Here is a 25,854-nt window from a genome sequence, read left to right as displayed (position 1 = left end):
GCCAAGCAGCCCTGATGAGCAAGGGAGTTCCAGCAAGACTTGACCAGATGTTTCAATTTGTTCGATTGGTCTCATGTCACACATGCAGGTCATGTGATTGCGTCATTCATAGTACTTGGGTGTACCTAGGTTTATCATCCACCAGAGGAAAATATCATCAGAAAAGTATGAAGCGTGTCATAAGTACCGTGATCATGAACTATAAGTGCGGCATCAAACTAGTCCACGACACCGCTTTGTATGCGTCAGGAGGAAGATCGCGTAAAGTGGTGAACATTAGTACCAAGAGGATGACACGAGTTGTGACGAGTTCGATGCTGCCATCAAATGTTGGAACGTGGAGCCTGCGAGATGTGGGAATTTGGAAAGCCAGGAAAGCCTATCAGTCCTAGCATTGGGTGCATGGATGGAAGTAATTCTCTAGCCTGGGTGGTCTAGTTCAACGTTACCAGGGCAGACATAATCAGCAGCGGTATAATTGTTGAGGCGCATACATACTACTTGACGGTCTGTGATGAACAAATTTTCATTGGAGTTGAGTTGCGTAACCTTATGTAAGCTCTATTCAAGGTGGCCATGATCAAGTTGTATCTTGTGTCGAGTCACTCATCTGTTTGTAAGTGACTAGTAACAGCTATCATGCACATGCATCATGCCTGCAACTCACTCGTTGATATTGCAGCCGGATCTTGAGACAGTACAGATATTTTTCATTCAAGTTCTGGTATTCGAGTGCTGAGCACCGCGCCCTTTGTCACTACATAACTCGTCCAAGTCGAGCAAAGATGCACTTCTGGATCCCGGAAGTTGTGCAGCTTATTTTCGAATATGTCTATGATCCCGATCGAACGAAAGAGGACAGCGAGGGTCGCGTCACAGTTGCCAGCTTGGCACGAACGTGTCGATCATTTAGAGACCCTGCCCTAGATGTCCTGTGGGCTCAGCTCCACTCTTTGGATGCACTCGTTCTATGTTCTGGTGGGACACGAGTCAATGACAATAGTCAAGTAGTGAGCCATCTTGATTTTCTCTTTCCCCAGTGTCACTCGAACAAGCACTTAGGTTTGGGAGCGTCCACTGTACGACGCGGACTGGCGCGTTCTCGCGAGTTATGCAAAACGTGTTCACACACTGACAGTCTCACCTCAGTCGGATACATGGGATATCAGCACTATGCATATCTTGAATTGTTTTCCTCTTCCAGGAGCCCTCCTTCCGAGCCTCACAGAGTTGAATTGGCTGTCCGATCGTGAAGACTTCTTCCCCTTCTTACACTGTTTCTGTGGACCCATGTTGAAGACACTCACGCTTTCACCTGTCGCGTGGAGTATCCGCAAATGTGTCGCCATTGCATCGCTTGCACCATCGTGTCCTTTTCTCGAGAATTTTTTATGCCCTGGTGCGGATGATTCATCAATGCAAACAATTAGCGAAGCAGTTGTGGGTTGGAAGAAACTTGAAGTGTTAGAGGTTGGTCCTGTGGACGAACGGGTTTTGAAGCACGCTGCCTCTTTGCACACGCTTCAAACGTTGCGTTTCTCTGTTTCATCAGAGCTCACATCCGACATATTGGAATTTTGTTCTCCCGTTGCCGTGATAGGGATCGCAGCTCTCACACCATTATCCTTGCAAGCATTTATGCAAAATGTCCGTTTCTCCATTCAACATTTGTACCTTCGCTGCTCGCTCTACGATGACGTTTTCCCTCACCTTTTCTTCGCGCACTTGAAGGCATGCATGGTACATCCTGAGAAACTCAAACAGCTGTCGTTGTTCGCGGGAACGACACCACAGGAGGATACTAGCAACGAATCAATCGTCCTCACCTCTCTCATGTTGCATCCGCTCCTGTCATTCAAGGGACTCGAACACTTAGACCTCGGACATTCGTGCACAGCACATATGGATGATGCTTTTCTCACAAAGTTGGCCCTGTCTTGTCCAGGCTTAAAGGAGCTCTACTTGGGCGACCAGAAGGCCTGGCTCATTGCTCCGTTACTGACGTTTGACGGAGTCACATCTCTCTTGAAGCACTGCCGCCAGTTGTTGTCTCTCGGGGTTTTCTTCAATGCTACTTTCGAAAGTGACGTGGCATACACGGCCCCGGTCGACGCGATCAGTCCGCAAATCAAAAACTTCCTTGTCGGAGCATCCCCCATCAATGAACCTGCAAAGGTCACGGCAGTGCTGTCCTTTCTATTTCCTGGTGCATGCATCAGCCATTGCATTTCGAAGGAATCCCCTGAGCAGCTTCAGGGAAGGCTGAAGAAGTGGGGGTCAGTAGATAAGATGTTTGGGATATTTGTCGCCGCTCGGAAGCAGAGTTGGGAACAAGGCTGGGCGGAGGGAAAGGCTGCGGTTGAGAAGATCGCGATGGTGTAAATATTGATTCTGTGTACTGAACAAATCATCCTATCGATGTGCCCTAGCTCGTAAAAATGTTACATGTCACATCAGGAATATCCAGAACAAAAACCATAAAACATGTGTACCTAAATTCATATCATCGATCCAAACGAGTGAGTACTAGAGTAATACTAGAATATCCGGCGTTCTACGCCTCATTAATGGCACATAGATTACCACAGAATAATTATCCTCCTTCACAGTAACTCGGCCACTCAAAATCGGTTTCTACGCGCGAGTCTTTTCGATCTTCCTCTAACTTTTCTCTCGCTACGAATGAGACAGGCCTGTCGAATGAGATCCTGCAATTCTTGTTCCGCCTGTTGCTTCAAAGAATCATCTCCGAGTTCTTCAGCTGGAGCAAATGTCGAGAATAGACGTCCGGCGCCATCATACATGATGTATTTCTCGACCCACTGATTGGCAGCTTGGCGATCGTCCAGTCCTTTGACCACGACGACGACCGGCACCACGTTCCCGCGATAGGCTGTACAAAAGGCATGGAATTTCTGACGAGCTGCAGAAAGCTCGTCAGCGCGAGCGTAGTATATGAGAAGATCCCCTTCAATCCTCTTCTCAGCACTTGAAGATGAAAAGTCTGGTGCAGGAACACGGTGGACCTGGTATGTGTCCCCGCCGATGCGCACAAAGTAAGGCTTCAAGATACCACGGATGCAGGGCGCGATCTCGACTTCTTCGTCTCGAGATGGGTCACAGATGATGAGAGTAGACGGTAAAGACCTTTCGCTATTCCCACTATCGCTGATCAGGTTTCGCACAGCAGTGAAAGACTGCTTGAACCAGCTGTCGTCGACCGCCCAATCCGAGCAATTTTTAACGAGGAGATTACGCAGAGTTTCAGAAGACTCTTCGATGCGACGGGTGAAGACATCCGAGATGCCCGAGTGTTTGCGAAGCGTTGTGACGCATGCATGGTCTTCGAAGTGCATACCACGGCTCTTGAATTCCTTCCCGTTGGCATCCCACCAACTCTCCATGTCAGGCTCGTTCTCCAATCCTGTGACGACGACGACAATTGGGACCTTCTTTCGGCAGATAGCAGAGTAAAAAAGGTTGTAGTTCCGAATAAGAGCGCGACGGGCTCTCGTGCTGCGCACACAGTATACCAGAAGGCCGATGCCATCCGATTTAGGGCTCATGAGCTCATTCAGCAAGCTCTTCAGGTTTTCTTCCGCCTTGGCTGCTGGTACCGTGCCTGCAGTGCCCTCGTTGAGACCCGCAGTGTCGAATAGGACAAACGTTTGGCCGGATATTTCGACTCTATGACGCTCATAGGCGAACGTGCATCCAGTTGCACTGCTGGATGTCTTCGCTAGTTGTCTTTGCGCGATTGCATTGATGACTGAGCTTTTACCTGAACCGCTGTCGCCGAAGATGACAACGTTTCTTTCGAGTGACCGGATCTGCTACATGTTATCAATAAGCGTTTAGGTTATGCAGTTCAAGAAGTAGACCACGTACTTTGTTTATTGACGCCTGTGGTGGTGGTGGGAGAGGAGGAGATGGTAGTGGTGGTGGCGAGGGTTGTTGTCCCTGCTCTGGGGCCGTTATGCCCCGTTGACTCGAAGCAGACGAGCGTAAGTCGAGTGCCTCCAGGTGGGTTTCAAGTACTATTCTCTCATAGAGGTCAGAAGGATCGCCGTGGTGATTAAAGCGGTGACCAAGAGTGTCCGATAGAATGCCAGGGAGAACACTAAGCTGATCATCATCAGCACGACATACTGCCAGTGCTTCACGTGACAGATGAACAGCCTCGTAGAAGTGGTCTTTATTGCCATCTCGTTCAAAGCGTGCATAGAGGTCGCCAGCAAGATTGTCTAGTGAGCGTGCACGACGTGGGTGCTGCGGCGGACAGAGCTCGAGCACAATTCGCCGAAGCGATATGCTCTCGTCTGAAGGATCCCTAGGAAGCGCGTTGCACTGCTCGATGACATATGGTACAGCGTTGGTATCGAATACTACTCGATGAAGATGGCTGCCCTCGGGGAAAAGCGGCACAATAGTGCGGTAAAGATGTGCGGCCTCACGGAGATCGGCATGGTCCATTTTATAAGAATGACGTTTACAGAGAGCATGGCAAAGGTCAAGGATGGATAGCGGATGATCGACGTGTCCCTGGGGACGGAGTGAGAGGGCGGAGCGGAAAAGGTGGATCGCGCGGTCAATATCATTGTCGATGGACTTGGCGAAACCACATAGGATCGCATGGGCGAGATTTGAGAGTGCTGCGGCGCGGTGTGCATTATCATGGGGACATTGGGTAAGCACTGCCTGAAAACCCTCAATGGCGCTATGGAAATGCTCGCGAAGGTTGCTCCTCCAAAAGAGGGTGTATGCATCGCGTGCTGCATCAGTGTCGTGACCAATCTTATGCTGAAAATTTGACTATATCAGCAGTGATAGTATGTTGTTGAATTGATAATCTACCTGCACGATACCGTCTCCATCGTAGCGTGGTGTTTTTTTACGCCAAGCCTTCAACTTAAGGGATACATGCTGATTATCAACAGCCAGGAGTGATACTTTGGAGCCACTGTCAGGACGACGGCATTGTGAGAGGTGAGGACTCACCGGACTGTCCGTCGTGCGCAAGCAATTTGTCTAAAGTCGTCTCGACTGTACCCACAAGCTCGCCTCGACCGAGCATTCCGCCACACTCAAATGAGGCGCGGATTTCGAGGCGTACTTCTTTGGAGGAGCTGGAAAAGATGGGCATAAGCCACATGGGAAACATCAGCGGGCTTCCACAGATAGTAAGAGTCTCATTCCAAAAAACACTACAGTCGGCCGTTGCAGCCTTGATGGCAGTGTTCCAGTGACCATAGGAGGTAGAGACAATGACATAGTGGCCTGCTGGTGTACGATTAGATGGAACGATGAGATTTTGGCCACCAATCACTGCATGCATGTGAGAAAGGTGAAATTGAAGAAGAATTATGAGAGGTACGATACCTTCCAATACTAGAACATGTCCGCCTAACATGTATGAGATTTATGTAAGGCTAGCGTATTAAGGCTTCCTGCCAGGCCGACCCGAGGCTCAGTAGTTGTAGGGGATTTGGAGGGGAGAGCTGCGAAATGATCTAGCTTTAGTATCCACGGCGACATGCAAGCTAGAATTTTCAGTGAGCATTTGCCATCAGCGTGTTCAAATGTGGAAGTTCCGACATGAACTGTATATTAATATTGCATTGCCTGCATGTTGTCACAAGAGACGCTCAAGCGAAGTCGTTCGAATGCAAGGAGGCTGTTGTGGCTTAATTGCCAATTACGTCTTCTCCGTCGACTCGGAATATTCCGTTTGATTGAGAGAATTTCTATGTATACCAACGAAAACGTACATTAAGACGCGGTGCTCTACTACGAGTTGTCCTGGGAAGGGAAATAGGTATAGTACGAACAATTGATAAAGGCTGCTTTGAAGTGTTGATGTTGTGCGCTTGCGTCCAGGTCGGGGGGGCCCCCTCCATGCTGATTTCATATAAAACCTCCCCTCGAAGCTTCCTCCGTCGTCATCCTCCCCCACTCGTCACTCAACCTGTCCACCACCCTCCACCACCTTCTTCTCTCTATCGTTCCTCCTCTCTCGATCGATTAATTCACTTCAGGACCAAACCTACCGCTTCAGATGAAATCGCGTTAGTGAGCCTGAGCGCTTGGAAGAAGTTTGAACTTATCCGAGATAGCAACACCTGCGAAGCACCTATTTAGCGTGTTGTGTGACGATCAACCATACGTACATATGATATTTGGTGGGCAGGAAACCTGCGATAACTCTCGAGGCCGGCCCCTATTTAGAATTCCAATACTCCTTGTGGACCCTGTCCTTTCATTCCGGGAGAGTATGAAACCAGGAGTTCTGTAGTCGGACGGGTCTTGGCTGGCTTCGTCGTGATGTCAGCCTTGTTGTGGGCTTCTGGTGCGTTTGCAGTGAACTTGGTCCATTGATGTCTTGTGTTTTATCAGTGTGTCTTCTCTTCGACGTGGTCAAAACGAACGAAAGTCCCCATGAAACAACATTTCATGTCACGGATTGCTGTGACACCTTTGCGATGTGCCGTTGCTGAGCATGGTGGTTTCTAGTTTACGTCCAAGTTTCATACGTGTCCTGATGCTTGCCGATGATTATTTGGCCAGCAACTGCCCCTTACAAATCGTCATGGTCAGCTTTCTTGAGCCTATCACACACCAATAATACAGCCATCTCGTGTATCTGTGTGTCGCATTGGCAGGCGCAGGCTCCGTACCTGTTGAGTCAACCCCTGACAAAGTATGTTCAACTGCCCATCGAATCGTCGCTATAAATGCTAACGACTATAGAATCTCCAAATGAAAGCCTCACTATCTTGATACCAAGGCTTCTGGAAAATGAGGCTTTCATTTGTGGAGCGAATGATATACTCATGGGTAAATGGGTCTATTCAGAGGCCACTTTGACCGACCATCTTCGATATTTTTCGTCCGATTTACCCATGAAGTAGAACATATTGCGGGAATGTTGTTTCAAGTTCATACATCATGCATCATGCCGTACCATCGATCTAGTGCTTCAAATGGTATGATTCCCACTCAGGGTATCCCACTCAGGCCAAAGAAGTTAGTCCTTCTGACATAGAGCGCCTTGATATATTCCCTAGGCCCAGTGCGTCGTTCTAAACCCAATTTCCCTTCCTGAAATTCTGCGACCACGGTACTCTTTTCCATCCATGGCGTGCGCACCCAATACAGCTCCGCTAAACTTCGTCATCTTCGGTGAAACGGGCGTAGGAAAGAGCTCACTGGTCAATCTTCTTGCTGGGAAGACAGTTGCCAAGTCCTCTTCCGGTTTAAAGTGCTGCACTCTGGAATCAACCGAGTACACGATCACATCATCTGAACACCAGCTTAATGTCAGATTATTTGATACGGTAAGTACGTGAATTCTTCCAACATAGGGATGTTCTAAGTCGAGACCTGCGGCATACAGGTGGGGTTGAATAACGTCACAATGAACGGCAAGAGTCATCTAGTAGATGCGCTAGTGAAAGCGCATAAACTCGTTACCTCCCTCCAAAACCAAGGAGGTATACACGGGTTGCTGTTCTGCATCAAGGGCGGTAACAAAATATTGGCATCTACGCAGCAGAACTACAGGCTGTTCCATGAATTCCTGTGCCAGGAGAATGTGCCTCTTGCACTGGTCATTACCAACCTCGAGAACGAGGAGAACATGGATGCCTGGTGGGCGATCAACCAGGGTGATATAAAACACCATGGCATAGTCCCCGTTACGCAGGTCTGCATCACCACCATCATGGGCCTCAGAAACGTATACGAAGATAAATACTGGGAATCTAGGAAAAAAGTATGGGATATGCTGGCTACGCTTGCAAGGGAGGATGTGCTGGCTACGTCCCCAAGGGGGGATGCGTGCTCGCTCGATATTAACTGGTTTGCGTGTGCAGGAAGCGTCGTCGAAAGATTATGATGACACTCACGACGCGTTGCAAGCTGCCTGAGCAAGATGCAAAGCAACTTCTTCGAAGGATTAAATCACACGAGAACTAGAACAATTTTTGTATTTATTGAACACCATACCCATACGTTATCCGATACCTAGTACATCCAATTATCTAGCATGCTGTCATACTTTCACCTCGTCTCGCTATCGATCCACTCTGCTCACAAACACTTGAACGGCCGTCCACAAAGGTCCTTCCTGAGAGCTGCCTCGTATGTTGGTCCCTTGAAGCTGTGCACAACGTCCTCGTCTTCTGTTTGTTCGCAGCATGTTGGGGATGTGCGATTTGCTCAACTTTAGTTTAGCTTTGATTCTGCAGCCCGTGACATGTCCTACCTTTCTGGAGAACAACCCTGCATGACCCGACAGGGAGCACCAATTCATAGCGCTAGTGCTGCGATATTGCAAGTGTCGGGGAACCGTGGTGCTCGTAGCCTCCCCTAATCAGTGGCGTTGGAGAGAAGGCCATCTATTTTTAATAACGCGACACAATGACTGCTTGTCTAGCCACTGTGGCGAGACCAGGGTCCACCATGCTTTGCAGATAAGTTCAATAAAACTGATTAGACCCTCGAGAACCTCACATTAAATACTCATTTGAACAGCATGGTGCTACTATGGGGTTACGCCGCACAGCAGCAGCAAGCTGCGCCGTCTTCAAGACATTATTTGGGAAGTATCGGCTGCCTTGATGAAATGAACATGCACTGTGCGCATCTATGAACAGCAGGTTGCTAACCGTCCGCGCTTAGAGCAGGGATATAAGGACGGAGTGCTACACATTCTGCTGGCAGGAGCCGGAGGGCAATGACAGGGCAGGTGAGAACCGTCTATACAAGTTCTGTGTCAGTCACGTGCATGTTCAACACCGGCTTCAATGAGAACCGAACGATAGTTGACCTCGTAGACTATAGTCCACTGCTCTATGGGTGGTATCTTCGCAGCCGCCGAAGACATCGTTAGTACTGTGGAGAACCATAGATTCTTTTTGTGCTCTTTGTCGTTTTGTGCTATTTGTGTTTGAGACGATCAACTGACATCACTAGCTACAGGACCCAGGTGGTTTTCCATGAAATTGTTGCATGACGCGATACTAACTTAGTACTATCGGACTTGGTAGATGTTGGACATGAAAGCCTCGTGAATACTGCATGTATGGGCGAGGCGCCCTTGGCCATGGGAAATCTTCTTCAGCGGGTAAATCCGATGATTCTCTTCTAACGCGCAGCCTTCATGCATCACCTCAGGTGATGATCGATGCTCATGATCTGATCTAGGGCCTCAAATAGTGGCATGCCCGGCAGGATGACTCTCTGGCATTGGTGAAAGGGGTGTGTCATTATGGGCGCTCAACATTTTGTATATACCCTAGAGCTCTCGCTCTCTTGCCCCTTCTTTGCTCTTACGATATTCTTTCACGCCACAGTGCGCGCTGCCAGCAGTGCTGCCCCCTTCACCTTCCGTAATGTCCTCTCAACCGCGGCCACCAAACTTTATTATCTTTGGTGAGATGGGAGTTGGCAAGAGCTCGTTAGTAAATCTCATCGCTGGGAACCAACTTGCTACCTCCTCGTCCGGTGCACAATCTTGCACACTCGAATCAACCGAGTATCCAGTCACATTTTCAGATCCCCGGCTTAATGTAAATTTATATGATACAGTAAGTGAATGCAATGATTCTCAGCGTGTCGGTATTCTAATTCACAAATAATCTAGGTGGGCTTGGATAGCCCCTCTATGAACAGTGCGGGATATTTAGATGCTCTTGTGAAGGCACATGAGCTCATCGTCTCGCTCAAGAACCGAGGGGGTGTAAACGGCCTGCTTTTCTGCATCAAGGCTGGCAGAGTGTCGAACACTGTGCAGCAGAACTACAGATTATTCTTCGAGTTCCTGTGCGAGGAACGGGTGCCTCTTGCCCTGGTTATTACCAATCTTGAGAACGAGCCCAACATGGATGACTGGTGGACGATGAACAAGGCACATATCGAAAAATCCGGCATTGATCCCGTTACACATGTCTGCATTACGACCATCAAGGGCTACAAAAATGCTTACGAGGCCAGATACTTGGAATCCAGGGCGAAGGTGCTCAATATGCTTAGGGAACTCGGTAATAATGATGCATGTTCAGTGGACGTGAGTAGTTGGTTTGCGCGGGTGTGTAAGAAGCTGCGGGAGTTTTTGGTTCCGGCCAAAGGGTTGGGGAGGAGTCGTCAGAAGATGTTGCAGATGCTCACGAAGCGTTGCAAGCTGCGCAAGGAAGATGCGGTGCAACTTCTTCAAAGGATTGACGCGGATGAGGAGAAACTAGGGACTTGATCAAATCTAATCATAAACAGATAGGCTATCGAGTACACAGTAGGAGGCTCGAGTCATCTAAATCTACATACCAGCACTTCATATTCATACGATATAGCTACAATTGATTCGAGTGTTGATCACTCTACTCGGGTCCGACATTTAGTACTATACTACGCACGTTCACATCGAGCTTGAACTGGCACCTGGAGTCGTCGTTGTCACAGGTACTAGTCATGAGCCTATATTTTTACATATATATTTAAGATGGATGACTCGAGGTTAGCATACAGTTTTCTTACCATACTACTACATAGTTACAGACCACAATCAAACTTCATAGCGGCGCACCTGGAGAGGCACACTTCCAGCGTCACTCCCAGCCACCTTTGGCCTTGGTGTAGTCCCCAAACCGTCTACAATCTGCACTCCAGGGCCATCCACTATCTCAAACACAAATTTTCGCACAAGGACGAACAACACAGCCTGCAGGAGCAAAACCAGACCCGGTCAAAACAACTAGGAACCAATACTCTAACTGCACAGCTGCGTACCTTGAACTCTGCCAACGCAAATAGCCTCCCTAAGCACATCCGCGCTCCATCGCCGAATGTCATCAAATGACGATAGCCATGCAGGGTTTCTCTGGCCCCAAGCGTACCCTCGTCCCCTTCAAACCACCGAGAAGGTCTGAATGCCTTTGCGTCAGGACCCCACAGGCTAACGGAGCAATTGAGTGCAGCGAACGGGACCACGATCACAGTCCCCTTCGGGATGCATATGCTCTCGGTGAAATCACCGGCAGCTGTGCGCAAGGGTTCGCTGAGAGGGATCACGTCTTCTTGCATAGCCTGTCATAGTCAGTTTGAGTGGTTTGTATTGCTTTGAGTCGGATACGCACTGATCGCGAGATCTCTTTGACCGGTGCGTGGAGGCGAAGAACTTCATTTACCACAGCGTCCAGATAGGGAAGTTTGTTCGTAAGGTCGTCATATGAGAGGGTTGGCCCAAACTCTAAGCACTCGTTGCGAAGCTTCTTTTGTATGTCTGGATTCTGCGCAAGTTCTACTAAAGCCCACTGTGGAGTTAAGAAATATGGTTGGACTTGCGAACAGTTTGAAACTTACTGTCATGCTTACTGATCAAACGCGAGTAATGGTGAATGTATAATTCTCTTGCTAGATGGATGCACATTACCTGAAGTGGTCTCAAAACTGACGAGAAGGAGAACGCTTGCCTGGCGGAGACGGAAATCAGCACCCCATCATTCAGAGGAAATCTATAATTCGTGTACCTCATCTAGTACTTCTTGTGGAGTCAGCCCCGCGCTCTCACCAGATTCCTCCGCTTTCACTATACATCAATTTTAAGGTTTAGAAATTCGCAAATGAACGATAGGACTCACAGAGTAAACCCAGACACGATTTGTCCCCCTTCTCAGCACCGCCAGTATCCTTTTCCTTGCGCGTCCGTGATAGCATCTCCTGGCATATTTTGCCAACTATCAGGCGAAGCTTTTGGGTGAACCGCATGCGAGGCAATGGCAGCTTCAGGATGGAAGGAAAGTTTTGTGCCAATATGATCAAGTTGGAAATTTTGGCGGGTGAACCAAATGCATTCAGGACGTGCGCGACGTCCGAGTCATTTCCATCGAGTGCGCCGAAGTCATGGGACAGGAGGGCTATGCCTGCACAGTCGAGTCTATGTGGCAGGTGATGAATAAGACATCAGCGGGTAGAAGGGAATAAGTATACATACGAGATATGATTCATCCTGTATAATATGTCTGAGAGTGCAGCTACGAAAATTTGGAGGAAGAAAGTACCATTGTTGAACATCAATTACTGCGCAATGAGTTCTTTGATTCAATTCTATCTCACCGTCCCAAGCGATCACTATCTATAACACATTAAATAAAGTGCAAGGTGAATCGGTTAGTGACTGACCTTGTGAGCGGCACATTGGAAAACAGATGTCAAGCTGCGAATAGCAGCTGCGGTAAAGGCGGGGTTGAGAGCCTTGCGCTGCCTAACAAATGAGAGGAAATGACATGGATTTAGCTCAGCACCACTTGAAAGTCTCACTTCTTACCTTTTGTGACTTTCACCATCGGCCCACAATACTCCTCTTCCGATCTATTATTTGCATAAGCGCGCTGTTACCCTATAGCTGTACGACATACCGTTGTTTGAATGACGATCTTGCTGAACGGAGTTTGGTTATACAACCATGTGTCTCTTGCAAAGAAATGAGAGATTGCTTTTGGGTCCCATAATATAACCCTGGACCGTCCAAAGATATCCGGGACCTTATACACTGTACCATACTCCCTAGCCCAACGTTCGTACAGTTCAGTTGTAGCGGTGGAATTTAACAGTATCTTGGCGAATCCAAACACCCAGCCTGGGGTCTGAGGTCCTCGTATGGGTGTCCGAGTCGTTCGTTGTTTTCGGCGATAGACTTGTAGGAGATAGAGAGACGCCAGTATCACAACCGCGACAAGTGTCGTTGAGCCTGGTAGGGGTGAGATCAGGCAAAGGTCCTTAGAAGGTAAGCCAAATGTCCCTGGCGCAGTGCTTACTTTGCAACAAAGCCATTGCTGTTGACAAGATGAATCAGTACCCGCTCTCCAATGCTAGTCACAGGGTGGCGTCTGCATCAGGGCCCATCAGTGAAGTTGGCAACGGTAAGTATCTGCGGAATTTCTGCGGAACCAATATTAACAACCTGCGGTGTAATAAAATAGGATTTCCACCAAATGAAAGAAAAGAGCTGGTTGAACTGGTTCACCGGGCCTAGTCAACTGCTAATATCGGACCGATCTATGTAGCTTCACAGGGTCCAAACAGTCGGAGTATGATATCTGTGGCTGTGACGGCTGGCCCTGCCATCGACTCTCATGCTTCAAGCTATCTGAAAGACTTTGATTCTGGAGTTTGTCATCTTGCATACGAGTGACTTGGACGTCCATATCGTGAGTCCTTGAAACGTTCAACCTCGAGGTGAGCAGAATGAGTACATATACCACTACACGTTAGAGCACACCAAATTACTCACTCTCGCATTCGTCAGTACAAGTAATCTCATCTTGACATATATCATACATTACCAGGAACCACATACACATCAGTTTCCAGCATGTCCAAACAACTCCCACCATATACTACGCTTCTCCAGCCCGAGCCCGAAACACCGCAGTATACTCTCCCAGAGACCTTCAACATCGGACGATGCAGCACCCAGCACCTCGTCCGCCCAGATCAGCTTAAGGCCCATCTTCAGTTGCTGGCAGCGTTCAGCCACCTTAAGCAGCGGGTAGTTGCCAATGAGAGCCTTGCTGCGGGATTAGAGTCGGACAGCGAGAAACGTTGGGTATGGTTTGTTAATTTGGCTGTTGAACGGTGCGTGCCTTACTAGCGTTCTGCGTGTGCTTACACTGTTAGTTCACTGACTGATGGAGCGCAGGTTCGAGAGGTGGTGTTTGATGATCGAGCAATCTGATACAGTGGAGCAACGTTTGCCTCCCATCGATGTCACCATGGTGTGGCATGCCTATCTCCTGAATCCGAGGCAAGCATGTCTTGAGTTCCTCATTAATGACGGACCTCATGCTTTTCTGTCTCATCTACAGCTGGTATGCGGAAGACACCGCGCGGATCTTTAAGCTGAAACCTCTCGCTCATTTCACCAACTACTTTCCTAACCTTCTCGTACGCCACATCACTTTGAATATTGTCCCGCGCTCACTAGATGTTGTGCCAGGATAACCCTGATATATTAACCACTGACGCACCACAGTATGAACGCGTTTCTGCTTGGGAACACATTACGAAATCACCGTATGACCCATTCGAATCTGCTGCGGTTCTCACACACAAATCTATTGAGTGCCCTTACTGTTACCGCACTGTCCTTTCGCGTATGTCCTTTGTGCCTCATGGTGATTTATTCTGACAGCCAACCGTAGCATTCTTGCAGCCTAACGGCAAGGGATACGCCCAGAGTGACTTTCACATCGAATGTGAATGTGCTCAGCCGATCACTAAAGAAGTTCTCGGCCTTTACAAGTTTGCGAAAAACATCGTCGAAACAACAGTACCTGATACATATTTAGCGTGGGTGTCGCGTTGCTGATCATCTTGTACGACATCTAATGCAATTTCGTATATACAGTGGAACTCTTCATACACCCCACAGCACCTACGACATCGCGCGCGGAGACACGATCAAGGAGCGTGTCCTCGACTCAAATATCATTTTCCAGCAGAACGAGGCAAGTGATCGCGCGCGCCAGATCTTGATAAACGTCCAGTATGACGCTATGCGCATGCGTACCGTGCTGAACAAGTATTTGAAGCCAAGATTGTATGTCCTATTTTTGTTGCAATGTATATGTTTTTCTAATTGAACGACAGGTTGAATAGGATGATGGGTGCCTACACGGACGACAGGGTGTTTTCACTCGATTTGGTCGGTGCTGTGAGTACACCCTTGAAGTTTGATCGTATCCAAGGACTAATGTATGTATCTAGGTCCTCCGGCAAGGCTCGTTTGTGAAGAAGATGGTCAACTTCGGATGGACCGAGGCAGGATATTTCGCCAACGAGGTGGACGCAGTAGCACTGCAACATTGCGTAGCTCGGTATCACGCGTAGGTGCTTGCTTCTTTTTTTTTACGGACGGCACAAAAACATTACTCGGCAGCTTTTTGAACATGATGGCAGAGTCTCCTGGCTCGTTCTTCGTGCCCACGCTCGACATCGATCTCGGGTGGCATACTCATCAACTTATGGCGAGTCAGTATCAAAAGGACTGCCTCTCTTTCGTAGGACGATATGTCGATCAGTAGGTGCTGACGAGTACAATTCGGGAACACACATTGAATACATGTCTTTCAGTGATGATAAGGTGGAAGAAGGTCACCTCGCGACCTCCTTCGACCTCACCTGTCGTGCTTGGAATGTAAGCTATCATCCCTTGGATTTAGATATTTCCATCAAAACTTCTCTAAATCGTACCAGGAGCGTTATCATGTACCCTACATGTACTGCGGGTGTCCACTACCTGGAGATACAATCGGCCAAAAGCTCCGATGCCTCCTTTTCTCTCAAGCCGCCAGCAACGTGCCTTCAGTCCCTCCCAAAACTGACGCACGTGCTGCCACGCACCCAAACGATCACAACGTTGTGTTTACCTTGCACAACATGTCCGCAAACCTGCGTCGCCGGGAGAACCGTGCATGCAAAACAGGGGTGCGGAGGCTGCGGGCAGAACGAAACGGGAGGGCTGTGAAGAAGGATGGGAATGTTGATCATGCCATTGCATGTTTATATCCTGTGCCGATGTTTCGTTACTACCTCGGTGGCTCCGTTACTGCTACTGGGGCGATAGTGAATGGAGGTTTGAGGTCTGTAGCGGTGAGTGTTATTGCTGTGTTTGGAGAATGATGTGTGCTAATACCATGCTTACAGGGGGCAGATGGCTGTTCGATTGGTGCCCCACCGTGTAGCTGGTCTGATGCTGGTGGGACGGGATGTGGAGGTGGCTGTGGAGGTGGTTGTGGTGGCGGCTGTGGTGGAGGTAGTGTGCATGCTGGTGGGACGGGATGTGACGGTGGTTGCGGAAGCGGATGTGGAGGTGGCTGCGGGGGTGGTTGTGGAGGCGGATGTGGGGGCAGGTAAATCAAACTGCCTGTAATATTTCGAGTGTATCTATGCATGTAAGCTTATCTGTGATGCTCTGAAGATGTTTGCTCGGTATCAGATACCGTGTTGTATCTTGATTGGTCTCATAGCATCATGACAGTGACTTCGTGCCAGCTATGTAGCAGTACCGATATCAATCGATTGCTTACGAGTTTGAATTTTGTTCTGCAGCTCATCACCCGTGCCATCCATCATCTCAAGATCACCGAACTCGAACTTGCAGTGGGGATAATCGCTTTGGTTCTCAACTTCTTGACCAACGCTTTTTTACTTTATCTCTCTTTGAGACTCCGAGCTTGGACTTAAGCCCGATGGGTATCATTGTCGTTCTATTATGTCGTACTTGCGGCACGTGCTATCCTCTTGGTCGTGTCGCATTTAGTATCACGACAATTCAACTATTCATATTACACCAGTACTATCATTGTAACCCGTCACCTCCAAACGTCTCTGTCAAATATCCAGTGTATCCTTCAATCAATGTATGAGAGACCCTCTCGGCTTCCTGAGCGATTCTGCAATTCCTAGGAACGTTTCGGCAAGTTGTACCTAAAGACGACGTTAAACACGCCCCACATGCGTTCGTACAGTAGCACTCTTACCGTGTCTAAGGCCTGCGTATATGAAGACGCGACTGTTGCTGCCGGTGGGGCCAAAGGATCTCTTGGGGCGTTGTTCTGGATGTCAAGTGCAATTTGAGTCATTCGTCGCAAGGAGGTAGAAGCTCTATCTGGACCGAATGATACTGCGTGGAAAGACAAAGCTTTGCTAGAGATTGTGTTACAGGTTGCCAATCCAACCAAACAAATAGGCCACGAACCCAAGACGAACCGCGGAGCGGCACAAATCTTGAACAGTTTGATCCGCAATATGGCACTCGCCATCCGACAAAAATATGATTACAGGGCTCCTAAAAGCAATGTTAAAAATCTTGGACGTGTTTAAGGGAAGACCAACGCACCTTTCCGTGCTCCAATGTTGTTCCATGACCGATTGGGCCCGCTGAATTGCTGCAGTAAAGTTCGTGCCTCCATCGGCGTCATAACGCAAAACGGCATCAAGTAATTGGTCTGGAGAACTGACGAAATCGTGTACTAGGGCATTCGCAATGGAATGATCAAACAAAATAACACTGTATGAGTCGCGTCGGGCTGCTTGTTGACCACCAATCGCTACAGCACGGGCAGACCAGAAGCTATATAGGGAAGACAGCACAGCACCAAACCGGTTGTTAGAGCGTCGCACGATTCTGTCCGAGGCAGGCGTGTTCGGGAGGGGATGTCTGTCACCAGAGGCCATGGAGCCAGATCTACTAATAATCAGCAATAGCAGCCAAAAAAACATTGTCTCGCACCTATCAGCTACAAAGATTCTGGATGTATATTGATTAACATCACTGCAACTGGACCTAGCAGATCACTCACACATGGAATGCTTGCTGCATAATCACGGGATTCCTGCATGAGAAGAGATGTCCGTCATTGGAAACGTATCCTAAACCGACTTGGGCATTGTTAGGATCCATCCGCGGGTGAAACAAAGGTAAGGAACAATAGGATGGCTGAGCAGCATTTCCGGCTGCAGCAGTGTGCTCAGGGCCTAGCAAAATATTAAATCGCCAATAGGACAAGCACAAATAAACCATACCGCTACACATTGAATCACTAACAAGAATATGAATTCAGTTATGTTATCACACTTTGAGTATTCGATACGTACCACTTGGCGAAATTTGCTTGCTCCTCCCGAGAATATGGGTCTTTGAAGCCTGCGGACCATGTATCACAGCCCAGGATAATGATCATAAAATTACTCACCGGCCCGCCGCCAGAAGAGATTGTGCGTCATGAAGTCCTTGGCACGTTCCGGGTTGGGCAACATTCGCTTAGAGATATGCTGAACCTCGTTATTCCCTGTGCAAGCGGCGGCATCCGAGGCGCGACAGTAGTCAATGTGAACATGTCTGCCTACCGCCTGACAAACGAGGTTGCACATCATCGGTGCGCCCTCATCATTTGACGAGAAGCGACGGCCTTCGACCTCGAGACCCGTATCATCTGGGCCATCGACTGCCCATCGTGACGAGGACATGGATCCGTGTCTCGTTTCATGCTCTTGCTGCGGATGACCTGATGTAAGGGTTCGTGAAACGTGACTGCCGAGGTGCACAGGGTGTACCTACCGAGCGGCAATGTACAATAGTAGCCACAGTGATCACACCTGAAACGACGAGAATGAATGAGGAAAGACCGCAAAAGCGGAAGAAAGTTTCTAACTTCGCTCTGCAGAAATGTACCACTCTTTGATCCAAACTATGGTTGTGCCGACCTGTATGGGCTACAAGGCCTGGTGGTATCGACTTGGCACATCTCAGTCGTTTAGCCACTGTTGAGGGCGAATAAGTGACAGTATCAGAGGTTATCAACCCAACACACCTTGCGAGTACTGCGAACCAAGATCGTACATCAATTCAGAAAATAATGTCCAAGACAGAAACAGAACGCCACCTTCGTGTACTGAAACGTCTCGTGCCTTCCGGTGAACGTCGCCTCGATCGATTGTGGCGCAGTCTCAATTTCGCAGATACCCTCGGCAGTGCATTGCACGGAACACGAATGCTCCTCCCTATTTGAAATTCAATTCTCAGATACAAAGATACACAGGATGATTGTCGACAAACCCGCAGAGATGGATAGCGCCGTCTTCCAAGCCGTGAAGATGGTCGGTATTCGCACAGAGTCTCTTGCAAAGTTGGCAAGGGAAAGAGCAAAGTCGAGCATCGCACAGGTGTTGGTCATGATTCATGTCACTGTGGAAAATTAGATGTCAGAAGGTGGTGCAAGCGTTCATTTGATGACTTGCCTTGCAATGCCACAAGTACCGCGACAAGGGGGAGTGGTTCCGTCATCCAACCTGAGCTTTGACAGATCGCAGGGCTAGAGGCCTTTTAAGCACGTGAAATGGCTGTTCTAGGGTCAAACATACCTGACCACAGGCATGCACAATAGCAGCACACAGATGGTCATCTTCTGCGTGACCGATCACCTAAAAGACAAGCTCAACGACCTTTTACACAACGATAAAGAGGATCCATCTCACCTTCGTACACTCATCCAGACATCCCTGTCTCCCGGAAAATTTGCAGGCTTGACCACAGAGATGCGCATTAACAACACATCTAGAAGGGGTGATGAGCTCGTGCATGGATACGATCATGAAAGGCTTAACATGTGGTTGCCCGGATGCCCCGCTCTGAGATGCTTCAGTTTACTGGCCCACTGAAAAGATTGATGACTTACGACATGGTGCAAGCCTTTGTCTCTCCCGATGACGCACAAAAATCACAAGAATGTATGCATTCATGAGAGGTCAGGCAGTCATGTTGTCCGTCATGCAATCTGCTCTGAATGCAGAGCAGCTCGCAACTTCCACACTTCATCATGCACAACTGCAAGTTGCTCTTCAAATCCACTGTCGCGCTTTCAAACGTTCTCATGAGCTCGTCGATGCTTGCCTGCCCGTTTTGGAATCGAGCGACGTTGGACGATATCCACTCGCGGACACGGGCGACGCGCAAATTGACCAGACTGTCGATGTGAGCGATCAAATTCTCGATCCAAAGATCCTCCGGCACGTGATGGCGAGAACCATAGTCTTCCCATGCATGAGACAGAACTTGGAGAGCGGTCTCGCGAGAAGGAGATTGTGGCCCTCCTGCCAATGAAAATTCAGCTGGAGTATCGGGCATCCCGATCGGGACATCATCATCCAGATTCTTCATAACGCCGGTTAAACACGATTGCAATGAAAGGCAGTAGAAGCGTTCCACACCTTCAGAGGTTCCGGGTCGGGGTTAACTTCTTGCAGTCCAAATGCCAACGCATTTGGCAACATGGCTAATAGAAGTTGTGCTCGATGCGAGGCCATCGATTCTGCGGTGTGTTGTTGATGAACTGAACTACGGATGCTGTAAGAGTACTACGCACGTGACAGAGCACCCCAATCATTTGCCTGCACGAGTTCTGATGACTGGTCTCAAAATGTACGACAAGTGAATCATACCTTCAGTTTCGCCATCAAGGTCTTCATGACATGAAGGAATTCTCCTGCTGTATGATGCGTCAATTTTTGTTTGTCCAGTCGACGTTTGAGAGTCGGGAACAGCTTATAGAATTCCTGCGACTCAATTACCGGCCTGCATGGAACAATCAACCAATGATACCATGAGAAACATCTCACATACCAAGGGATGATATTCAACTGCCCAGCGTGAAGGCGAGAAATGAAGTTGGCCTCTTGTTCATCTTGAACTATCTGCTGAAACTTGAGGGCGAACCTGAGTGACGATTTGAGTATGCATTCATGGGGACACTGTCTGGAGCGTACTCTCTAGTGATTTCTGCTTTGTCCGAATCCACGACATCCTAGAAGTCGATATGTCAAAACACATAAAAAACAAATTTCAAGAGATGGGAAAGTACTTTAATTATGATCACCAACGTTGATTGAAATAGACTCGGGTTAGATGCTGGGTCGAGGACGGTCGAGCTTGATTGGAATGACTGGAATAAGCCTGTGATGTCTCGGCTTAAGGCGAAGTTGTTCCGAAATAGCACCTACGTAAACGACATCAGGCAACCATGAGAAACACAGCGGGCAACAAACCAAGTTAGAGATCGCAGTATTGAATAGCACGAGCAATGTATCTTCTTGAGCAGAACGCTCAATACTATGAACACCTATTAAAGAAAGATATCAATATGAAACATCCACTGATGGTTTGATTCGACATACCTTCAAAATCCAAAGCAACAATAAGAGCATCTTTAGTCGGAGTTACCGACATCCAAACCCCTTCTGTCGTACGCATGGCCGATCCCGCGAATGACGTATCCACAAGATGGTTCAAGGAAAAGCTCTTCCCCACCGATTGTTCGCCCATGGACGACACAACTTTGACCGGCTTGAAGAAGATGGCACCAGATAAAGTCAGTATCGCTCGACTGGAGGCGTTCATATATCATACCTTTTTCGCCATGTATGACTGGAACAAAGATTCATACCAACCAAAAGACAGGTGATTGACAATGCGGTTAACATCTGCACCGAGGAGGGACTTCTCAAGTTCGGTTGAATATACACCATCCTTGAGTGGAATGAAACGATTCTCCCTCGTCACTGCGATGTGAATTGGAATGAGGCAGAGGATGTCCACCAACCATTCCCCGGCTCTGAACTTCGACACGCTCCAGTCTGCAGCTCTAAGGAGGCTATTGGAAAAATCGGAATATGTAGTGGCAGAGATGCTCATTGATTTTAGGATGGTTCCCGTTGGCTTCTTTGACGTCCTTTCAAAGTTGTAAATAAGGTCGTGGAAGTGCGGTGAGAACATATGATGGTCCCGATTTGTAATGAACACCAATGTTCGCGGACATCTATTACTGGACGATGTGATCGTCTCCCGCTGAACAGCAGGGAGAACCGGGAAACGAGTCCACACGTCTGCGTGACAATCAATGAGACAGTTGTGTGCAGTGGCGTGCTCGGACTGAGAAGCTCCTCCTCGGCCGCCTTTCTCTTTGAAGGTAAACTCCGTTACCCTGCGAGTGATGTCGAGAGCGAATGATCGACAAGAATTTGAGTCAATGTCAAGCGTGACTAGATGAACGATGCTCCTTTTTATCAAAGAAGTCAATAGCAGCGGTTGATCCAAGGGAAGATCAGAAATTTCGAGCGGGACGCCATCCGTCGAGCCGAAGGTACTCCAGTGATAGGCAGTCAAGGTCAATTCAGAGCCACACACGTGAGCGGCAATCAAACAAGAACCATCTGGAGTGGAGTAAACTGCCTTAGGTATCTGAATGAGATTAAGTGTTGCGGGTCTGTCATACGCATATTAGCAGTCATCATTTACTGTAAGTTAAGCTCCTACCTAAACTGCATCGTTGTCAAGGAGTATATTCTGGCTTGTGCCAATGAATCGACGAGCAGTAGCTCTTCGCTACCACAGATGAAGCACGCATGAATGATTGAGACTCCTTCACCATACCACTGAGTCAAGTTGATCGCACTGCCAGAAGCCTGGAAACCACGGGTGTTGTCATGAACAAAGATGTGCAACAAAAGCTGATGTCACGTTCGTTAGACGCGCCCAGAAGATTACTTGTGAAACCAACCTTCTCTCTAGCCACGACACTGAGCAATCGTTTCGACTCGTCAAATGCGAGAATAAATTCGCCGATTTTATCGCGATTCAGCTTTTTCCCGCGGCTCTGATGAGTCAAGGCGCCTTCGATCGCGTGGAGGCTTTCCAGGAACACCATTAGGTTCCCATGTCGATCAGTCGTTGCGAGTAAGATCTTATCGCCTGAAAGAAGTTGCGCTCTCCTAAGTCAACAACGTCAATTCATTGATGCATCACAATGTCAAAAATACTGACGCGACTGAATCTCCGAGAGGCAACTTGAAAGAGTACACGTGCCTGCCAGTGAACTTCGGCGAGGGAATCATGGTAGGGTCCATTTTTAATGAGTGTTGATCATGTTCCATCAGCTGCATGAGATGAACAGAGAATTCACAAACAGGGTCCTGGAAATATTCTCTTTGGCCAGAGATGAATATATTTGCTGTTATCAATAATTTCGTCAGAGTTCGTATATACGAGATTAACTGACTTACAAGAGTAATATTTTCGTATCTCCTCGACGGAATCGATGACGAAGGTGTACCTATGGACTTGAGATGAAGGCGAAGTAAAATAAGTGCGGAACCACTAACGCATGAGACCCTGTTTGCGAAAGATCGTTGATTTCATGGATGAACGTCCTCCGCAACTCAGTAAGTTGCTCCTCTTCATGGCTGGCAGCTTCTCTCTGAACCTGAAGCGAGCATTGTTCGGTTTGTGTGCGCAGTGCAAAATGCACTAAAAATCGGGTCTGCTTCGTCAAGTTTGATCTAAAGTGATCCAGAGCAGCTGCCCTAGTGTCTTCCACGATTTTTCGCAAGATAGGGGGCATTTCGACATTATCCAACTCCGTGAGGAACTGAGTGTCGCTGATAGAATCGGCGTCCACCTCCTTTAACGTCTTACCGAAGAGAGGCAAATCCAGGTCAGGTAAGACAATCGAACTGCCAGTGAATTTACTCCAAAAAGTGTATACCATTCCTCTGGGCTTCTCAGGCGGAATGTTTCCTTTGCTGATCGATTTCAAGGTTTCCTTAACGTGTGTCATGTCCTCGTGGAGAATGATATTGATGAGAGTTTCACTGGATTCCTTCGGCATATCAGCAGAGTTACGAAGGACATTCCGGGCAATGCAGATCCGTTCTTTGCCGTCCTTGAAATTTCGCGTGTTGATTTTCCCCGAATGCTCCTTGCCACGAAGCTCTTTCCCTATCTCTGGATATAAGGCAATGAGATCATTGAGCTCATCTGCACAACTGATTAATAAGATGTAGAGCCTCGCAAACATAACATACTTCGCATTGCATGATGTTCCTGTTCATGTCCGGTGGGATGCGGAGAGGGATCGACAGCGGAGGTACTTGAAAAATATTAGCGATACACGAGGACCTGTTGTGTGTATAACTCACGAAGAGCCGGTACCGACTGGAACATCAGCCACACACGAATCTGTAAATAGTATTATTCCAGGACAAATTGATTACACGGAGGACGGACCTAGAGTCGACTGGCCGCCCTGCTCACGTTCTGTAGGACATGGGAGAGACTCGCGAGTGAAAGTACTAGAGCTCGATTAGACATAGGTAAAGTGTGCGAGCTAAAAACGCACGGAAATTTCTGGATGATAGCATCGACCAAGGCCTGATGAAAGACCTTGGTCAGAAGAGGCTCCCCCCTCTTCACGTCCTCTGTAACCCTCGTTGTCTCTGACTCCTTGTTGGACCTAGTATTCGATGAGATAGTCGTGCATTGCTGCCGAAACTGTTGACACTGTTGTCGGAAACGATCACGGATGCCACTGTATAGCAGAATGTTCAGGGCATCTGCATCCAGGCCCTCACTGATCAGTAAGGCATCACTCTTTCTATGGAAGTGTCAAATGACGGCCGAAGTCAAGCTGCTTAGTGTAATACCCACAGGTAATTGCCCAACTGGACGCTGGTTAACGATTGATTTTTCATGGATTCAGCATTGAGCCTGCCCGGCTGAAATGCGACGGTCATGAACCCTTGAGTCGTTTCACCATGCAACAATTCGGGCTTAAGCAAGTCCACTGGTGCCTCTGGGTAAGGCTGGGGCATGGCTATATGCTTGGACGTAGCCTATAGAAGCGGCTCTAAGCACTCAACTACTCATATCGATAAACTGGACTAACCTTGAACCCCGGGCGCGGCTTTACTGCCTCTTCCTGCTCATTGGTTTTCGCAACTTCAAAAGTGAACAGCCTACTGGACTCATCATGATCTTCGTCCAGATCCATGACGGTGTCTTCGCCTTCCTGGGAATTCCATACGATAGATCGAGCATGCTCTGGGGAAATGAGTGATGTGACTTGATCACACATTTTCATGAGGTATCTGTTTTTGTCAGGAGCAAGTGCCTAAACCAAGAAAGACTCGACGGACCTCATAAAGGTCACGCGGTTGCGTCTCACAGACGAAGGGGCTGAGTCATCCCATGTCGAATCCTCCGGCCAGTAGATGAGGAAAAGTTGTTGGTCAGGTGTAGCCTCGCAAACTGCACGGACGATGTACAGCCCGGAACGAAGACTCGGCATTGAAACGTTGGAGTCACTTTGGTTCGTAATGAGTTGCTTTGCGCTACAGGAGAAAGTTTATCAAGGTGTCAATCTGAATACTGGCACCGATCTCACATTTCTTCATCGACAACACCCAGAGACGACAGGAGTCGTACAATTTCACTCTTACTTCCGTACACGCCAACAGGCTTCACGATGAAGCGGTCTAAAGCGCTGAAGTTTACTTTCGTCATAGACACATATGTGCCTGGGCAAACACTGTTGATGAATGCACGGAGTGAGTCTTGCGCTATGATAACTTTGTCCACTAAAACTAAAAGTCAACGAAGGCAAGGCTTGTCAAGGATGATGAAGATACCTAGCCCACCACTCCCTTCTTCATTAATCAAATCCAACACTCGATACATCCCATTAATCGACTGGGCAAGGTCACGAGCATCATTATGCGGAGAGGAATCTTCTACGTCCATCTGAATGAGAACGTAAGAACTCCAGCCCACATCATGATGACCGCAAGCCTAAAGGAAGTGGACCTACAAAGTCTTCTGCATCACCGGATCTTACTGAATGATAGAAGTCGTCCGAATCCTCGGACATGCAAATAGAGTCTGCCGCATCACCTTTCAACGCTGGGGGTGCTTGTGATGCCAAGGGCTCATCATCATCGTCCATCTCGTCGATCATGATCGATGGTGTAGATGCACGGGAATATGAGCCCTGGGCAAAACGAAAACTGCTATCGCCACGATCTGTGCAGAATCCAGATTATGAACGATAGCTTTCCTGTATGTAAAGTGCACTAACCGACTCCTTTCCCCTTGTCTATCTTCTGCTTGAAGGGCTGTATAGATTGACTGGTACTGACTGGGAACAGCCTTGGTGGTTCATACGATTCGTCCATGATAGTGGATGAATGTGAAGAAGGGTTGAGGGACCACCGTGTTTATATAGTTAGTGTTACGGTCTAGTGCCTCCGACTCGGCGAGGTAACCCTATATAGTTAACTCAGCGAGTACTACGTAATTAACTCATTATTGTACTGTGCGACAGATGCGATTCGAAGATAAGGCCTAAGGCGTATTGCTTTGGATATGATAACCAAGTCATGAAACACTAGCTATAGGTGACTTGTCGAGAAATTTACGCCTTGCCAGCTCTGATCAGCGAATGACCTAATACAGTCCAATATTGGTTACAT

General features: G+C 48.2%; 7 protein-coding genes across 7 annotated transcripts; 4 read left to right on the top strand and 3 right to left on the bottom strand.

Moving 5' to 3' along the window:
- The first annotated feature begins 587 nt into the window (after positions 1-587).
- Positions 588-2,502, top strand: F5891DRAFT_563816 (uncharacterized protein). The gene is made up of 2 exons (XM_041372287.1): positions 588-1,010; positions 1,063-2,502. Exons 1-2 carry the CDS (start codon positions 786-788, stop codon positions 2,380-2,382), a joined length of 1,545 nt encoding a protein of 514 aa, XP_041222593.1. The 5' UTR covers positions 588-785; the 3' UTR covers positions 2,383-2,502.
- On the bottom strand, positions 2,502-4,674 carry F5891DRAFT_563835 (uncharacterized protein). The gene is made up of 2 exons (XM_041372288.1): positions 3,889-4,674; positions 2,502-3,830 (listed from the first exon to the last, which is right to left on the bottom strand). The coding sequence occupies exons 1-2, from the start codon at positions 4,471-4,473 to the stop codon at positions 2,622-2,624; spliced, it is 1,794 nt and encodes a 597-aa protein (XP_041222592.1). The 5' UTR covers positions 4,474-4,674; the 3' UTR covers positions 2,502-2,621.
- Positions 4,675-6,907: 2,233 nt separating this feature from the next.
- Positions 6,908-7,808, top strand: F5891DRAFT_1051103 (uncharacterized protein; the record flags this gene model as incomplete). Its single annotated transcript, XM_041362475.1, has 2 exons — positions 6,908-7,334; positions 7,394-7,808. Coding segments are annotated over exons 1-2 (616 nt in total), but the record flags the coding sequence as incomplete, so codon positions are not given.
- A 1,239-nt stretch (positions 7,809-9,047) lies between these two features.
- On the top strand, positions 9,048-10,376 carry F5891DRAFT_1051095 (uncharacterized protein). Its single transcript, XM_041362474.1, has 2 exons — positions 9,048-9,587; positions 9,644-10,376. Exons 1-2 carry the CDS (start codon positions 9,393-9,395, stop codon positions 10,247-10,249), a joined length of 801 nt encoding a protein of 266 aa, XP_041222590.1. The 5' UTR covers positions 9,048-9,392; the 3' UTR covers positions 10,250-10,376.
- Positions 10,377-10,460: 84 nt separating this feature from the next.
- Positions 10,461-13,103, bottom strand: F5891DRAFT_1113569 (cytochrome P450). The gene is made up of 14 exons (XM_041363755.1): positions 12,984-13,103; positions 12,810-12,933; positions 12,411-12,742; positions 12,320-12,363; positions 12,175-12,256; positions 12,054-12,127; positions 11,987-12,001; positions 11,634-11,929; positions 11,523-11,581; positions 11,426-11,465; positions 11,356-11,366; positions 11,130-11,306; positions 10,783-11,079; positions 10,461-10,714 (listed from the first exon to the last, which is right to left on the bottom strand). The coding sequence occupies exons 2-14, from the start codon at positions 12,823-12,825 to the stop codon at positions 10,559-10,561; spliced, it is 1,599 nt and encodes a 532-aa protein (XP_041222589.1). The 5' UTR covers positions 12,826-12,933; positions 12,984-13,103; the 3' UTR covers positions 10,461-10,558.
- Positions 13,104-13,366: 263 nt separating this feature from the next.
- On the top strand, positions 13,367-15,909 carry F5891DRAFT_957893 (uncharacterized protein; the record flags this gene model as incomplete). Its single annotated transcript, XM_041375519.1, has 12 exons — positions 13,367-13,629; positions 13,694-13,813; positions 13,860-13,938; positions 13,991-14,147; positions 14,196-14,343; positions 14,402-14,593; positions 14,644-14,707; positions 14,761-14,879; positions 14,933-15,073; positions 15,127-15,190; positions 15,250-15,651; positions 15,700-15,909. 12 exons carry the CDS (start codon positions 13,367-13,369, stop codon positions 15,907-15,909), a joined length of 1,959 nt encoding a protein of 652 aa, XP_041222588.1.
- A 295-nt stretch (positions 15,910-16,204) lies between these two features.
- Positions 16,205-25,597, bottom strand: F5891DRAFT_1051078 (uncharacterized protein). Its single transcript, XM_041362473.1, has 43 exons — positions 25,461-25,597; positions 25,015-25,405; positions 24,771-24,963; positions 24,523-24,717; positions 24,273-24,474; positions 24,035-24,219; positions 23,727-23,981; positions 23,615-23,679; positions 23,527-23,566; positions 23,413-23,477; positions 22,711-23,365; positions 22,612-22,661; positions 22,373-22,559; positions 22,110-22,320; positions 21,866-22,059; positions 20,960-21,815; positions 20,728-20,896; positions 20,599-20,672; positions 20,415-20,549; positions 20,320-20,357; positions 20,177-20,269; positions 19,996-20,128; positions 19,920-19,944; positions 19,765-19,865; positions 19,233-19,708; positions 19,162-19,185; positions 19,033-19,111; positions 18,919-18,978; positions 18,796-18,869; positions 18,614-18,742; positions 18,441-18,558; positions 18,369-18,378; positions 18,210-18,318; positions 18,116-18,153; positions 17,751-18,062; positions 17,653-17,701; positions 17,581-17,597; positions 17,358-17,532; positions 17,288-17,305; positions 16,895-17,242; positions 16,754-16,843; positions 16,536-16,701; positions 16,205-16,482 (listed from the first exon to the last, which is right to left on the bottom strand). The coding sequence occupies exons 2-43, from the start codon at positions 25,124-25,126 to the stop codon at positions 16,411-16,413; spliced, it is 6,597 nt and encodes a 2,198-aa protein (XP_041222587.1). The 5' UTR covers positions 25,127-25,405; positions 25,461-25,597; the 3' UTR covers positions 16,205-16,410.
- Between the last annotated feature and the right edge of the window lie 257 nt (positions 25,598-25,854).

This window comes from Suillus fuscotomentosus (assembly GCF_016647785.1).
Source record: "Suillus fuscotomentosus strain FC203 chromosome Unknown F5891scaffold_50, whole genome shotgun sequence".
Lineage (NCBI taxonomy): Eukaryota > Fungi > Basidiomycota > Agaricomycetes > Boletales > Suillaceae > Suillus > Suillus fuscotomentosus.
The sequence above is the reverse complement of the archived record's forward strand: the minus strand, read 5'-3'. Positions and strand labels throughout refer to the sequence as shown.

What these genes read in the sequence shown, in the direction of transcription:
- F5891DRAFT_563816 (XM_041372287.1), top strand. Translation starts at nt 786, where the DNA reads ATGCACTTCTGGATCCCGGAAGTTGTGCAGCTTATTTTCGAATATGTC. An exon ending in TCAATGACAATAGTCAAGTA is followed by an intron (nt 1,011 to 1,062) that starts GTGAGCCATCTT and finishes ACAAGCACTTAG; the next exon opens with GTTTGGGAGCGTCCACTGTA.
- F5891DRAFT_563835 (XM_041372288.1), bottom strand. Translation starts at nt 4,473, where the DNA reads ATGGACCATGCCGATCTCCGTGAGGCCGCACATCTTTACCGCACTATT. An exon ending in CACAGGCGTCAATAAACAAA is followed by an intron (nt 3,831 to 3,888) that starts GTACGTGGTCTA and finishes AACATGTAGCAG; the next exon opens with ATCCGGTCACTCGAAAGAAA.
- F5891DRAFT_1113569 (XM_041363755.1), bottom strand. An exon ending in AGATCGTCATTCAAACAACG is followed by an intron (nt 12,364 to 12,410) that starts GTATGTCGTACA and finishes TGCAAATAATAG; the next exon opens with ATCGGAAGAGGAGTATTGTG. An exon ending in GATGGTGAAAGTCACAAAAG is followed by an intron (nt 12,257 to 12,319) that starts GTAAGAAGTGAG and finishes CTCATTTGTTAG; the next exon opens with GCAGCGCAAGGCTCTCAACC.
- F5891DRAFT_1051095 (XM_041362474.1), top strand. Translation starts at nt 9,393, where the DNA reads ATGTCCTCTCAACCGCGGCCACCAAACTTTATTATCTTTGGTGAGATG. An exon ending in ATGTAAATTTATATGATACA is followed by an intron (nt 9,588 to 9,643) that starts GTAAGTGAATGC and finishes CAAATAATCTAG; the next exon opens with GTGGGCTTGGATAGCCCCTC.
- F5891DRAFT_1051078 (XM_041362473.1), bottom strand. Translation starts at nt 25,126, where the DNA reads ATGGACGTAGAAGATTCCTCTCCGCATAATGATGCTCGTGACCTTGCC. An exon ending in AACCGCGTGACCTTTATGAG is followed by an intron (nt 24,475 to 24,522) that starts GTCCGTCGAGTC and finishes TGACAAAAACAG; the next exon opens with ATACCTCATGAAAATGTGTG. An exon ending in AGCCGCGCCCGGGGTTCAAG is followed by an intron (nt 24,220 to 24,272) that starts GTTAGTCCAGTT and finishes CCGCTTCTATAG; the next exon opens with GCTACGTCCAAGCATATAGC.